At 43.2% G+C, this 16,206-nt stretch overlaps 1 protein-coding gene across 1 annotated transcript in view; it reads left to right on the forward strand.

Annotated features, from left to right (window-relative positions):
• The window catches only part of pnt (ETS transcription factor pointed), a 677,261-nt gene that overhangs the window by 570,672 nt on the left and 90,383 nt on the right, over positions 1-16,206 (forward strand). The window contains exons 5-6 of the mRNA XM_071598027.1: positions 1,489-1,686; positions 2,783-3,136. Coding sequence (XP_071454128.1) covers positions 1,489-1,686; positions 2,783-3,136 — 552 coding nt within the window. The remainder of the gene's footprint in view (positions 1-1,488; positions 1,687-2,782; positions 3,137-16,206) is intronic.

The raw sequence follows: 16,206 nt of genomic DNA on the forward strand, positions 1-16,206 counted from the left end.
TGATACGCATTGATATCCGTCATACATATGATGCTGGATGATACTTTTGTTTGCTTCTGATTCTCTGAGATAGTGTGTACCCCTTTTCAACGTGCCATCGTTTGCCGGAAGTAGTCGAAACTGATGTATTCATAAGTATTTGTTAAGTAATTCAACCGTAATCGCTCGGGTTTTAAACTCTTGCTTCATTCCTTAGCAGCGGCTAATGGGCAATACGTCCGTCCTACCCTAAACAACTGTTTACTTCCCATCAATTTTCGCTATCTCCCTTTAGAAGGTCCTCACTTTCTGCCTATCGCTCTTGTCCTATCCAAATACATCCCTTGAGACCCTGGGCCGTTTTGTTGGACCCTTATGCCGCTACCCAACCGCTCACAATTTCCCATAGACACATTTTTCGAAGACATCTCGCTCCCAGTTCTCGTTCAGTACTTGAATGCTCTCATTCAAAATAATATGTATGGGGAACATTTACGACGTCACTGATTTGGCATTACCATGCATATAAGGCATAGGGTATAAGACGATGTATGGACAAGTCCGTTGTACGGTTGGTGTCATAAATGCAGCTTTTATGACGATGTTGAAGCAATTGAAAAATCTAGGACTGATAAATATATGTTTTTACACTCACATTGTTTCTGAAGGGGACGCGGTGGTCCAGTGGGTAGAGCACTGGGCTACTGACTGGAGGGTCCAGGCTCGACTCCCAGGGACACCTCTGGGAACCCTCAGCTTCACTCAAGCTGTATGAATTTTTGGATTCCAGAACTTCCCGGGAAACTATAGGCGACATAGGGAAAGGAACTGGACCACACGTACACTGCTAATGTGTGTATTTAACACGCCGTTGGGCTTAGTACTAGGTGAGCTCTGCCCTCAACTATCAAACCATTCTTCGGGTTGATAACTGTGGTTATTATATCTAAAAGGAGCCATGGAAATCGACTTCTCATATAGGTAAACGTTATCCCTGATAAATTCGTGCGTATACGTATTCGATTTTATCGAAATTTATTTCATATTAAGCCTATATACATAGAATTTCAATATTTCAAGTATATTCAATTATTTCGTTTCTCTATCCGCCCTTGACGTTGAGTTTTAGTAGTTTACTGCCATGATATACAGGCGGCGGCAGCGTAATTTTCTGATTCAAATGGGGAAATCATTAGAAATCGGTAAATTGTGCTGCCGCGCCACATCTTGTCCACTGTTAGAAGATACTTTGATACCTTGATGATACTTCTTGCATGATAACTTTGTGACACGCTACCGGAATGCCATCAAGTTTCAGAGAATCGATTTGTCATCGAGATTTTTGTTTGCATTGCAATGCAACGTAGCTGGAAATAATTCAAGGGATGCAGTTCAGTGATTCTGGTTTTAAATGTGCTAACTGGTGTGAATATTTTTCGGCAATCGACGATGATCTATGGTCGAGTCAGCGCTTAACTTGACTTAATCCTTCTCCCTTTCTCCTCACAGATCCGCGGCTGTGGAGCGAGGCTCAGGTCTCCGTTTGGCTGTCGTGGGCCACTCGGGAGTTCTCGCTGGAGGGCGAGCCCAGCTTCCACGGGCACAGCGGGAGGGAGCTGGTGGCCATGGGGAAGGAGACTTTCATCATGACGGCGCCTCCGTACATGGGCGACATCTTGTGGGAGCACCTGGAGATCCTGCAGAGAGGTACGTAAAGTGTTTGGTTGGTGATGAACTTTGGATCCATACAATCAGTACTTACTCCCCTCATCAAAGCCCGGGAAGTCCGCATAGTCAATTGTCGCATGCGTTGTTAAAATTTCTTTAAAATTTATTATAGAGTCTCAAGTGTTCTGTAGCATTATCTTGTAATTTGAATTAGATTCCAACCCTAAGGTATTGAGTCATTCCTGATGTTTGTAAAATAAGTTTACTTCCACTATTTCCGTCGAAGTCTTTGTTTTCTTGACAGCAGCCTAGTGAATAAGGAAACGTGTAACAATCATTGTATGAAATCCCAGTCGTGAACTCCGGAAAATACATTCTTTGGTATGGAAAATGGCTATTGGTGCTAAGTATTAAGTTAGGCTAATTTTTTCCCGATGAAAACATAGGAAAACATTGATTAATATACTATCTCCCTTGCGGCACTCGCATAAGAGATACATACGATGGCGCCAGCAGAATATAGGGATTAATTAATTAAGGAATTATCGGTTGGGAGACTAGTATAAGTGATGTAATCATGGAATAATAATGAACATACATCTCCAACGGCTGTATCTCTAATTATCTGAGTTAAATGTCAACCATTGAATGCAGTCAAGGGCTGGTTGAGGAATAATCAAGGCGGTAATGTTCGGCGGGAGTTTCCAGGCGAATTTCCCTTCAGGGGACGATAATTAATTTTGCTATGACTCAAAAAACCGCCAGGAAAATGTTCACGCGGTATTCATAGGAAGCCTCAAAAGAGCATCGGTAGTCACTACAGAAGCATTTAACAGTCCAGTAGACAGTTGTCAGAACGGCGTAATTTTCGATAAGGTTAAAAGCGATCATTATGTCGGCATTCAGTAGCTAAGACACTTGGGATAACTTGATGTAACTTTTGAGTATGTGGGAGGTCGTGGTAGTCATAAAGTGCCAAAATAATGAACGCTTCGACCTTTCTCCGGTTTCCGGGGTGTCGATGATTATACCTACAGGCTTTGGAAATTATTGCTCGCAGTTTGGGTAATGGTGGTGATGATTTTTACCGCTTTTCTCTTCCCCTCTTCTCTCTCTCTCTCTCCCGACGGAGCAGAAGTGGAGCGTGAGCGTGACTCCCTGGAGAACGTGCCGCCCAACCTGTACGAGGAGGCCGTGTGCGTGCCTGACCTGTCCGACATCCTCGGGGGGTGTGGCTCGATGCCGCCGCTCAAGCCCCTCCGGGCCACCCCCGCCCCCGACCCCCAGCAGCCATCCACGTCGGCCGCCGCATCCTCCATGGCCATGGGGGCCTCAGCGGCGTCGGCGTCATCGCCCCAGCGCCCCAACGGGGCCAACTCCGCGCCTGGCGGCAACGGGCCCGCCCCACCCTCGCCCGACCATCCGAGACAGCACCCGTCGGCCCAGTCGCAGTCCGCCCAGGGCGGGAACGCGTTCATGGAGAGCCAAAGTGAGTACAGTAGTTGTGCATGATGCATCCGTTTGCGGTCGATACATTTCTCAGTGGTGTTCACGAAGGGATAGGGGTGACGGGGAAGCCTCAAGAAATGAGGAAATTCCATCTTCGAAGACCAAAAAATGATTTGTTCAAAGTCAGTGAAAAATTAAAATAAAAGTTGGAACAAGTGATACCAACTGTCAAAAAGAATTGTTTTGAATAGATATACTCTCGGTAGTAACATGAGTTTTTAAGTATCGAAGTTTCGCCTTTTTCACTTGGATGTTCCGATGATGGATCGGCATATACATGCATGGTTTGACTGAAAAGTATTGAGATTAGTTTCGGACACACAAGTCGACACACTTTTGCTAGCAGCTCTTAAACTACTCGAAGGTTCCCTGGTAGGCGGATTCCGTAAAGTCTCTAAGGGCACGCGTGCAAGCATTTTCGACGGCCCTTAAGGTCCCATGGTGGTGACCTTTGAGGATAGGATTTTACTTTTGGGAATGGAAAATAGTCTGCTGTTGCCGAGTCGAGAGAGTAAGTTTGTTGGGGAATTGTCACGATGCCGTTGCGGATGGTCTTTGCAAGCAGACACTCGCTCAACTCTGTTCTTGGTCGTCCGTCAAGAACTGCGGGACGACTAAATTGCAGATCTTTCGTGCCGTCGAATTATCAGTGATAACTGCGTGCATTGTCATAATATCAATGCCAATACGATTTGTGATCATTCGCACACTTATTCTACGGTCTGAATTCAGCACTTTTCGTACAAGTCAGGAAAAAGTTGTTACCAGTGCTTTTTATGTTAACCTTGTATGGCGAAAAGGGGATAGGACGTGAAACATTGAATGAACTATGTCCAGTGTCGGATAGGATCACGAAGGAAATTATTTCAGCGATCGGTGTGATGTTAGGGAATTTTATAAAAAGTTTATTATGATTTTAGGACAAGGTTTGCCATCAGTGTGTTTGATTATAAGGCATTTGTGTATAGTGAAACACGATTTGATGAACATAAACATTTCATCAAACATAATAGGGACGTATTCGTTATTTAGAAGTTTTCTTTACTATTTAAGTGTTTTGAATAAATAATTTTAGGTGACATAAGGGACTACACCTTTTTACATAATATTCCAATCTTTCGGGATATCATTCGTACCCTCTGCCGTGTATAATACATATGTATGCTCGTGAATTAACTTACCTTGGCGTGCGTAGCTGTTGAAAGAGTCGGGTAATTTCACATTGATCAATAACCTGCGTCGACTCCTCTTGAAGTCATCTCTTCCAGGGTTAGGGAATGTAATGCTTGCAGTCTGTTGATTAGGTACGGGATTGGTTATCGATTGCTTATTGATATAAGAATTACTCTTCTGGGCTGGTAGAACAAGACATCGATGGGAGAAAAGCGAAAAGAATAATGGAGTATTCTACACCGATTTATTGCGATGAACTGTTGTTCGATGTATTACATCATAATCAAATTGCAAAGTATTTTATCTGATAGATGTGAAACTCGGTCGGTTTGCACTTATCAGCGTGTAAAATTGCAATATAATTGCAATGCTTTATTTGATTCTGTTAATTGCCACCGGGAAATGGTGTCGTTGCTTGTTATGTCGAAGTAGGTGTTTTCTCGTTCGTGGTAATACAACTGTACGTTGTATTTTTTTCGCAAATTGCACACCATAGTTGCGAGTTTGGTTTTTATTTTCCTAATAAATCTCGTATCCGTAGATAAAAATTAGATTTCCGAGTCATATAAAATCGTCGAACTGAAATGATGACCGAATACTATTTGGCTCAAATAATTTTTCGGGGATTGAAGACAGAAAAAAGTTCGTTATGCAACCCACGGAACGCGTAATGTGGGTTGCCCAACCTCACGGCTGGTGGACGGTCTGTGATCGAATTCGTAGCAATGTCTCGCATTCCTGGGATTTGTACTCGGAACCTTAATTGATAATAATCAGTAGAAGTACGCTCTACCTATGAAAGTATCCCGAATTCCTAAAATCCCAGAAAATGTTGAGTAGATTTACAGTTTTTTCTATTTTTCATTGAACTTTCCAATGCCGCTCGAATATTTTCAGTCAATATTCCGCGAGAAAAATTAACATATCACTTCGCATTTTTGCACACGTTATTGTATTAGCGCCATGTTATTATTAACTGATAATAAGAATTTATTAGGGGCTCATGATAGTGCTGGATGTTGTTACGAGAGGCAAAGAAAATCGTCGCTGTAGCTTTTGAACTGTAGGTAGTTTAGTAGCTTGTGTCCTTCCCAAACCTACTTTTACCGGTGGATTACCGATGATAATAATCATACGCTTTTTCGATGTGCCCTTAAAAATGGTAGTTATCTGTTGAAACCATTAATTCAATGAATTGTAGTGAATGTAATAAGTGATCCGTCAAGTTGTGCTGATACACTCGAAACTGAAAATATCGAAAAAGCAGAACTGATGGGTTTAAATTTGAGAAGCAGTCTTGTCATTTGCATCCAGATTTATAATTATCAATCGTGGTACGAGATTGAAATCAGAAGTTCATGAATAATTCCGTGGGACTGTGAAAGAAAATGTAAACTATGTTGAATACGGTATAGTTTTTGAACTCATAGAAAGCTTAATTTTTTACTATTATGCATGTCTTCAATAAGTAAATTTTATTTACAATAAGGACTAGCCCACTCATTTTCCTGCGAAGGCCGCACGGGCTAAAGCAGTAACTTTTAATTTCAACGGTATCCGACTCAAACTTCTGAACCTTTTTCGGGAGGAATATGGCAAACTTTGCAAAGTTCACCAAAACTTATTAATACGGCATTACACCCGGTATCATTACGTAGGTGGCATCTACGGGTATCTTCAGTTCACTAACATTTTAGTCGCTCCAAACCTTCAGCATGAATGCTCTTCCACTTCCATATCTCTTTCTTTCCCCATTAGCGGTAGCACCTCCTGCCATATACCGACGGGTAAACATTCAGATTTAGATAGTAGATCGTTGTGGTATGAACTCACAGGCGTCCTTATAAAAACACGAGAGAGAAAATGAAGCAAATGAGTGCTACTTCTACTGGAGATCCGCGAATTCGAAGACGTACCCGCACAGCCGTTCGCGGCAAGGAGACCACTCCAGCCCTCCCCCCAGACCTCCCCCTCTTCTTGCACCCACACCGCCATCGGTCCCCCCTCTCCCCTGGGGGTGGCCATCTTACTTCGTCTCTTGGGAGGACCGGCCGTGGGGCGTATGTGGGATTTCCAATCGCCGCGCGCGGTGTACGTCGGCTATTTTTGGATCTAAGCACGGATCGAGTTCGCGAGTGCCGAAGGGGCGGATGGTGGTCCCCCTCCCCGGGTCCCCTCGCGTGGGAAGGCTGGGCGACGTGCCTTCCCCGCCAACCGGGGAATGCACGTGCAGGAGAAAGTTGTCCCACCCACCTTTCTCGGAGAACTCCGTAACCCCCCCCCCCCTCGAAACCCTATAGCGTCAGGGACTGTAAAATTCCACACCCTAATGCCCTGTCCAATATTTCAATAAACATCTAAATGTGAGAAATACAGGTGAATAAATACGAGCATAACTCTTAACGATGGTAGTAGTTTTTATGGGAGATAACCGGCAGCTAAGGTCATTTTGCCATTAGGGATGTTTGGGAAAGGAAGGGTGGAGAGAAACCCGGCGTCGGCATTAGCCTACTCTTTACGAAAGGCGCCAAGGGGTCCGCAGCTTAACGTCCCATCCGACGGACGTCGTACTCACTCAAAGTGCTCTCCACAAAGCACCTCAAGTAGGGTATCGGGATACCACTGAAAAATATTTGTTGTTTCCAGGATTTGAACCCAGGCTCTCTCGGTGGGAAGCCTGTACATTAGCCGCCGCATCATCCTGACCCCCCTCTTAACGATATGAGTATTGAATTGAGTACAGTGGCGGTGATGTTTTGTGTCTGAAAATAACTTTTACCATTGTAAGTAAGTGATTCTCTAATATCGAGCATAGTGTGTTTCGAAGTACCATGCTTTATGTCAATTTCATATCGAGTGAAATGAATGTAATATGGATGTATATAGTGTATGGATATAGAATGATTGCTGGGAGAGGCAAGATAATTGTTTGGTAGATTGTGTCCATCCCAAACCTACCTTAACAGGTAGATTACCTTTAATAATAAATGTACCAATGAATATGATGAATTATTATTCCGAAATATTAGAACTTGTTTTTATCAACGGTAGCCTACCGCTCATAGTAGATATTTTATCGCTGTAAGGGACTCAGCCATGCTCCACGTCTGAATTCCTGCCCTACTCGACACTAGATACCAATGCACACTCAATTGTGGAAAAGTATTTTTCCACTCCACGCACTATTCACCTCACTTCATCTCGTGAGAATTAGTGCCAGTACAACACTCAAGTTATCTCATCACGCATGGGTCCAAATAACGCTGAAAAATTTGCCACCGCCTATTGTTCGACCCGGCTTCTCGGCATGGGAAGGCATTTTACTGTAGTTGTTGGACCCATTTGATCACGAATCGAATGAAGCTGTGGTCTAATATTATGTTAACTGTTAACATTAGTCTAACGGTCAGAGGCAGGTTTTGATACACTCAGGAAAACCATTTTACGAAACACCCTAAAATTCTGCATTATAATAAACCAATATTGAGCTCCACATTTTTTCTCGCTAACTTTATCTTAAAATTTTTAATGTATACGCACTTATCTGTAATTCACTTTACCAACAGTTTACCCTGCCGGCCATTCACTTGTGCATAGCGAATATATGCGTACGAGCATCCGTGGAATAAGATGGGGAGAGAGAATTATGGTATTGGATTAGGATCTCACCGCTATGATCAACCATAAGGTTGATGTTGAGTCGGACGTAGGCCTTACCTCGTCCCGAGAGCTGCGATATGTGAGAGGGGCGAATTCATTCCCCTGCGCCAATGAGGATAGTGGTTTCCTATAAAGTTGTGGTATCCGGAAAATCGTACCGCTTGGATTTTTTATTCTGGGGTTGTCCAGAGGCACCATTTTGTATACGTTTTCCGAGTTGAGGTTTACTTTATACTTGTTAAAAGCGATAATTGGGAGCGTTTAACCTTGAAAAATCGCTAATCATGGAACTTAGAGAATTATATGCATCTTAAAAATCATTGGACAAAAAATTCGATTACGCTGCTTGAGTATAACATATTGTTATTTAAGGCAGTAATTGTCTTCATATTAATTTTTTGTACGAATAGTTCTTTCTAACTTCAGCCGTCAATCCTCGTTCTTTTTTTTGTATATCCTGTTGCCTTTAGTTAGATTTTTATTTTTATCGATTAGTTAGTTTTTTATCCGTTCATTTCTTTCTTAGTTTTCGTATGTTCTCATTTTCAATTCTTCGGACAATCTGTGCTTTAATTTTTCCGAACGTTATTTTTCAGAAGTAATACGAGAATAATAATTTTAGAACGTCTTTTTTGGTCGCAGTATTTTTTCAAGTGCTCCAGGAATGTGGTTTATATTACTCAAGTATTTCTGTAGGCTGGCCCTTTATTTCCAGGAACTATGCAAAGCCAACCTCTCCACGTTTAAAGGGTTTATTACGATGGAAGATTTGTCCTCTTCGGAACGTCGATTCGTGGAACCAGGTCGCGATATTAAAATTCCGTTGGACCTCAAGAGGCCTGTATTCCATCACTCCACGTTGACCCTATTGACTTCTGTCTCCCCGACATCGGAATGTCATCCATTCGGTAGCATTCGACGGAAAGACGAATTCGACTCCTGACTGATTTTTTTACCACTTCTTGTGAAATTTAAGTCCCGACTTCACCCCCTGCTTCTTTCTATCCCACCCTCTCCATCCACTCCCCCTCTCGTAAATTTTTCAAGCGCTCCCACCGAAGCCTCGTCTCTTTTTAAGTCAAACATATACTTTTTCTATTCATCGGGATGGTAATAATTTCGAAATCCGCCTCAGTTTCCATTGTGTATAGCTTCTTTTTTTTTAAAGAGTGCCTCCTACCACGTGACTTGATTCATATCGTTCACGGATGGGTGAATCACTTTCTATTTCGTTTCTTCTTAATTGCGTCTCGCCATCTCCTCCCCGTAGACTCCTCCACAGCACTGGAAATGGGGAGTTTCGCAACCAGAAGCGTGCTCGCCCACTTTCATGTCACGATCGTTATAAAAGATGTTTTCATAACAGTCAATGGGAATACTGGGCGTTACTCGCGTCGGGGTCATCGGTAAGAAACGAACAAGGAGGACAACATTTGGCCCCCAAATATATATGGAAATTGATGGAGTAATAAAAATCAAATTTCAAGTAAAATTCGGGGGCATAATGTCCCGTTCGGTAAATGTTCAGTGTTTATCTTAGCCACGGGATTAAATTCTTCGTCACGGTGATGTTAGCATGGAGAGGTAAATAAGGAGGTAGGTTTACCTACTACGTTTCTTGCTATTGTGTCAGTTATACTGTCTGCCGATCCAAAACCCCGGGAATTGAACACTAGAATACCAGAATTCCGTCGCTTAGAGCATAAGTACCAGCTCTGAAATATTTCCGCTTAATGTTCGTGGAACGACGTAACTGGAGAGACTGAAATTCCATTTTTATTAATTAGTGATGATGTGGCTAAAATTTCCTTGGTTACTACTTTATAAATTACTTCCAGAGTTATTACAAGGCACGTGTGTGTATGTATGTATATGTGTATATCGGATATGTATGCGTGTGTATACACAGAAATGTACATATGCATATTTAAGTATGTATAAATAAATATATATATATATATGTATATATATATATGTATATATATATGTTAATGTATATACATGTATGAATAATACACCCAGGAGATTAGCATCCAGTAAATCTAGGCAACATTTTTTCAGTTTTCGTTATAGTTTCTTAAATTCTTTCCTTCATGGTTAAACAATCCGTCGTTTTAATGATTCTACCGCCATGCGTGTCTCCTTTTGGAGGAAGCATTATCGTACTTTTAAACCCGCGTACGAAATTATTAATTTTCTCTTTCACATAGTTATACCATATATTAACGGTTGTATTGAAACGCGTGAGAGACCTCAGCTGTTCCTGGATTGATTCTGTATTCTATGTATGCCTCAGGTTTTAATCTTTGGCTTTCTCCTTCAGAGTTCTTCCCCGCTGGGTTGAATTTCGTCGCTCAATTCAATAAGTTAGGAAATATTTGTTAATTAGGGTTATAAGAGTGCTAATGACATGTGATCTTTCACATATTTTTATTCAGGGAGTTCCATATTCTATATGCGAATCCGTAGACCGATTTTCTCTTCGTTTTTATGCTAAAAGTTGATAGAAACTCGTTAGAACATGAATTGTTAGCCTCATAAGGCAATCGCAAATTTCCACCAAAAAAAGTACTATTGCCTCTGAGGAAAAATTTTCAAATGTCAAGATTTTTCATGTTAGTTTGCCGCATACTTTTGAGCAACGGACCACTGACTGCTGCATGTTCACTTCTCCAATAAGTGCCGTCAAACCGGTCATTTTGTTTCGTCGTGTGAATGCCACGGCTTCCATCCAGTCCACAGCCCAATGCTCGAGTATTTTCTCCTCTCAGCAGAAGGAACTCAGAGGCGTTGTTGACCTTAGGTGAAGAAATCATTCTGAGCCTTGAGGTTTTCTTACATGATAATCTGCGCTTTGCATATTTAATTTGTTTTTAAGTTAATACAGGTTTCGGTCGAGTGAGGATGTAATATTAATATCGTTGCGAAATCGGTCAAGGATTGGAAGAAATTCCGATAGCGAGCAAAAGTTATAGTACTCCGCAATAGCGGATAGCGCATGGCTTGACCAGGAATCAACATTTTCGTAGTGATAATTTGGCTCCGATGGATACTTGTATATTTTCAAAAGGAAAAATATTTAGTACAGGGATGAATCTCTAGCATATGGATGGAAGAATAAACTGGATTCCTTTTTGTGTATCGAGGAATGGTTACTTTTCTTTGCTTTTCTGTAATGGTGGTGCTTAATTTTTATTCTAATTACTGCTCATAAAAATATAGCGTTATTTTACATGGCCTTCGTTACTCGATGGGCTCGAACGTCTATCAACGGAATAGAGTGAACTCCCCTCGGGGTACACCGTGTGTACAATGAAGCAACTTGTAGAGCGAAATAAATCTTAAAGAATCTCTCCTTCGAGTCCATGGCATGCACGTATTCACTCGGTGAACATGTTATGAAAGGTCAGCGAAGCTCAATCTCGCAACTTGCGTCAGAATCGCTAATTGCATCGAAACGGAATCACAGTTGTTATATTGGACTCGACTGAATGTACATCTGTTGAAAGAACACGGTATTCGATCGATATTTGGAGATAAGATGCAACAAGATATTGGTTCTCATAGTTAAATATCATGCATTCTGTCGTGTACAGCAGTACTCCCGTAATGGTATACAACATGAAAAATAAGCAATTGAAGGTTAGTATGCATGCCAAAAAGAGCGGGATGATTTTTTTTCATTTGGTGTTTTAAAGGGAGTGTTTCCTTTATGAAAATTTCTCAAAACGACGTTTTTTTTGATCGAATTAAGAATCAAATGGAGACCTAGGTTATAATTTATGTATAGACGAGTGAGGAAATGAGTATGAATATCAGTAACGTAGTTCTTTCAGTTGAAAGAGTTAATCATATGCAGTCTATAGGTATCAAATAAACTGTATCATATAAACTCCATTTGGATTCCCACTCTAAAATGTGACATGTCCTCGATGGCCTCTGAAGCACTTCTTTATGGCTTAAACACCACTTTGCATACTGTTGTTTCATTCTCCCAGTCCTCACGCCCTAAATCCCCTGAAATAATGTAGAGAATACTTATTGTTTCCCTCTTCTTCTCCACACTCGATTTACGTTTTCATCTCCTTTCAGACGCTTCCACATTTAACGTCTTGTCAATGCATACTTCATTCTCTTTTTGCATTTAATTTTCCCCGTTTTAAGGAATGGCTTCTTTAATCTCGGGAGATTAGGAAAGCCATAATATTCTTTATATGTCGAAGAAGATGTAATGTGTAGATTAACAGACATATCGCATTCGCTATTTCGAATGATGTCAAATGTCATTGAGTTTTAGAAGTCGGTGTTAATCGAATTTTGATGGGTATCGACGTATCGTTATCAAGAAACAACATGCCTTTGCCATGATGTATATATACTGAGATTCGATCTTGTATCGATCGACAGAGTTCATATACATTCAAGTTTAATAGGATTTTAAATGCTTTCGTATGTAAGTGCAAATCGATTCAGTGATGGGTTGCGATTATTGGTCGATTAATTATTATGATTCAATTTCGATTTATTGATCCATATCCAATAATTCCTGTCTTCGCTTCCACGTTCGCTGATATTCGATTTTCGCACCGATCGAGCGAAAAAACTTGAAGTAATTCGTCAAATCTAAGGGCTTGCATCGAGATCAGAATGGCCGCGTGGGGTTTTGGTGTCCATCGACGAGTTGGTAAATATTTGCTCATGTCGGTCCCAATCCAGCAAATCCGCGGTTGCAGATTTGACATCGATGCGCCGACACGTCGTGTAGTTTTGCCCCGGACTGTGGGTTCTTTTTCTTTCTTAAATGAGCCCGACCGAGGCGGCTCCTGCGGAGGGTTGTGAATGGGTCAGGAGGGAGTGGTGGGAAGGGGGCAGGGGGAACGCGTTCTTGAGAGGGTTGAGCGCGGCTCGGGGGTCTCACGAGACCCGCACGGAAATAGACTGTCGTTTGTCAGCGTGGGCCGAGGACCCAAGGATCGTGGGCTGCGTGCGAGATTGAATTGGGGGGGGGGGAGTGGGAAGGATGGCGCTGGGCAAACCGACGTTGCATAACAGTTTAGAGATACGCTTTTTCGGGAGTGAGGAGGGGCCCCTCCCGACCCTTTATGCCTTTCTGGAAACTAATGAAACCTTGTAGGAGGGGACACTCGTCTCCATCCCCCTGTATGCTGCCCCCTAATCTCTCGGCTATCATCGGGAGCTGCCAAGCTCCCGATGTAACAGTCCCCACGTCTCGTATCGAGGGAGATGATCCTACCCCGGGATTCCATCGCCAGGGTTTCGAGGGAGGAGAAGGCGACGCGCCTACTCTCTCCCCACCAGCCGCCCACGTCTCGCGTTCGCCCCCGCGTGTTTGTAAGTCGCCTTGTCATCCATTATTTTTTTTGTTCTCGGTCTGAACGGTTCGGTGGTATGCGGTTCATATCCAGTATACAAGTGCACGTGGGTTTATGGCAGGACCGGCACAATATGGCAGTCATTCGTGTGTAATTGTTTTGGTTCAGTCGTTCGAGTCATTCATTGGAGACAGCTCTCGCCTCTAAATGCTTTCGCCTTAAGCATAGTGAGCTGATCATTCGATTAAGATCTCTCGAATTATACGTTCGAGACAATAACAAGAATCATTCGTTTGATTTCAAAGTGTTTGAAGATTTCGTAACTTCTTTCGTCAATCATTCCTTTTGTGTTCGGAATATGCTGCATTCTATTGATTCTTTTATTCCTGTTAAAGTGAACGGTTCACTCTTTCTTTTCTGTGTCACTCTTTCAAAGTAGAAATTAAGATAGTGCGTTGCCTAATGTATTGACTTCCCACCCTGAGGACTCGGGTTCGTATTACTCTGGTGGCGGGATATTTTTTCAGTGGTATCCCGATCCCGTCCCTACATGGGGTGCTTGCTCTGTTGGAGTATACCGTCATTTGAATGGGATGTTGAACTGCGGAGCCCTTGGTGCCTTTCGATAAGAGTAGGCTAATGCCGACGCCGGACTATTTTCTACTCTTCCTCCATTCCCTAAAAACAACATTCTCCTACCAGACTACCCACCTATTCCTTCCGGCGCAAATGACCTCTACTGTCGGTCGCCTCCCCCTGGTAACTACTACTATTTCAAAAGAACCAATTCATTCTCCCATAGATGTTTCTAGTAAATGGAGCGAAATTTTTCCTTAAAATTTGAGTCCGGGTTTTAAGGCAAAGTTTGGGACCCCAATGTCTCCCTTCTTCTTCGGTATACAATCACGCACGCACTTCGATACGTGTGGACAATTTTCCGGGATGGGACGAAAGGGAACTTTGTCCGAGTATCACCGAACATCTCATCGTTTCGTCCCTCAGTGGGCGAATCATCCTCCACGCCGTTCGTTCCCCCCCCCCAAAAGCGAATGCGAATCCCACCTTCGACATCCAGGCGCCCGGAATAAATTTCCCAGCACGCCGCGTGTGTTGAGGAGCCGGCCGTTTCGGGTCCGTATTTTTTCCCAAGACAATACGTTCGCTTCCCACCGTTCGCTCCGAAACGCTTTCGCGCACACACGCACACATATACAGGCACACACCGACAAGCTCACATGGGGTCAGTCTCCGGCTCGGGGTGGGGTAATGGGGGTGAGGGAGAAGGTTGGGAGTCCTCCCCCCCCATAAGCAAATGAATTCCAATTCCTCCGCGGTTTTTCCCATTTCGACTCCCCCAAAGTATGTCAGAAGTCGAAGAGGAAAATGCCCTCCGCTATCGCCACGGATCTCACTCCTCTCTCTCCCTGCCCGCAGACCTTAAAGCACCCCTCCTCACCCACCGACGAATTTGCATGACAATGGTCGAACCTTAAGAAAATGCTTTTAATTTCCCTCCTCTCCCTAAACATACTCCCATAAGTTACCATTTTTTTCAACCGCTTTTCTCCTCGCCCCCGCTACCAATAAGAATCGAACTGGAGCCTGTGTGTGTGTTTATATATTTACCCACACACACACATACGTACGCGCGTATTGTTATTTTTTGACCGGAATCCTCCCCCACCTCTGGTGAAGGGAAAATCCTTTTTATAAACCCCATTCTTCGACTTCCATTCCTCCTCCCACCCCCGATAGGATTTCCCCGTGGTGTGTAGAGTATAAGCGTTCGCCTCTCTCGAGTGATGTGTGTCCAATTATTCCCACCCACCGTGCTTCCGTTCCTTTTCCCTTTCCCGTGGTCACATCCCGGTACCGCGGTCGCCTAGCGCCACGTTCACCCGCCTCCTCCCTCTCGAATTCGCGTCGATACACTCCCTCCTCATCGGAACGACCGCAGGATTAAAAAAAAATTTTTTTTAATCCTTGTCGAACAAGGTGGAGTCGATTCCAGGGTAGGCGCGACCAATTCCCTCGACGGTAACCTTATTTTTTTCTCTCTCGGTCTCATTTGTTTTCAATCGTCGGTGGTATGAGGTTTCAGGGTTCCCGTGAAACTTAAACATGTGGCTATTAGGAATCATCGCGTCAGTGAAAGAGTTCCGAGTTCGGCTGGAAATTCACGGGCCCGTCCTGCAGTGATGGTGCTTCGGAGATGGGTATAAAAAATGATTTGGTGGGTGTTAAGTAGTTCAAAGAAGACCGTGTAGGAATTAACCCAATAAGCCTTGTGGCCACGGACCCAACGGTTCTTCCAGTGGCCGAAAGGGATCCATTCACAGAAGCGTTCTCAGCGGCCCAGGGAATCCTGTTGTCAATAACATGAGTGTGTTTAGCCCTACATTGATATTGTGTTTTGAAGGACCAAGGAAAAGTTTCAGACTTCTGGTACATTTAATTTGTCAAAACATTTAGGAGATTTTTCAACTTGAATGCGCCTCTTAAATTTGACCTGCCGATGATTTTGAGGGAACACATCAAATATTGCGCATATTTTTGTTTGCCTATAGAAAAGAAGCCCTTTAAAGAGGTTTTCCTTTCCAGCTCTCCCCTCCCGGTCGCGCTAGCGGCTGAGAGAGGGTTAAATGGGGCAATAGGGTTCGCCTCTTGTTTATGCATGGGCTAACAATGGATTGGCGTCTCTTGTGGCGGGAACTCCGCTTCAGAATGGTACCGTGCGTCCGTTGTTCTTCATCTCCAGGGTGGTGTGGGCAAAGGATGAAGGCAGCGTAGTGATGCGTTCGCTGCGTTTTTTTTTCTCCTCTTGAAAGAGAGAGAAACGCCTCGGTCTGCGGTGCATGAAAAGACGGAAGGGAAAGGGAAATGA

The sequence above is a fragment of the Hetaerina americana genome, unplaced genomic scaffold (assembly GCF_022747635.1).
Source record: "Hetaerina americana unplaced genomic scaffold, ioHetAmer1.1.p SCAF_9, whole genome shotgun sequence".
Taxonomy (NCBI): Eukaryota; Metazoa; Arthropoda; class Insecta; order Odonata; family Calopterygidae; genus Hetaerina; species Hetaerina americana.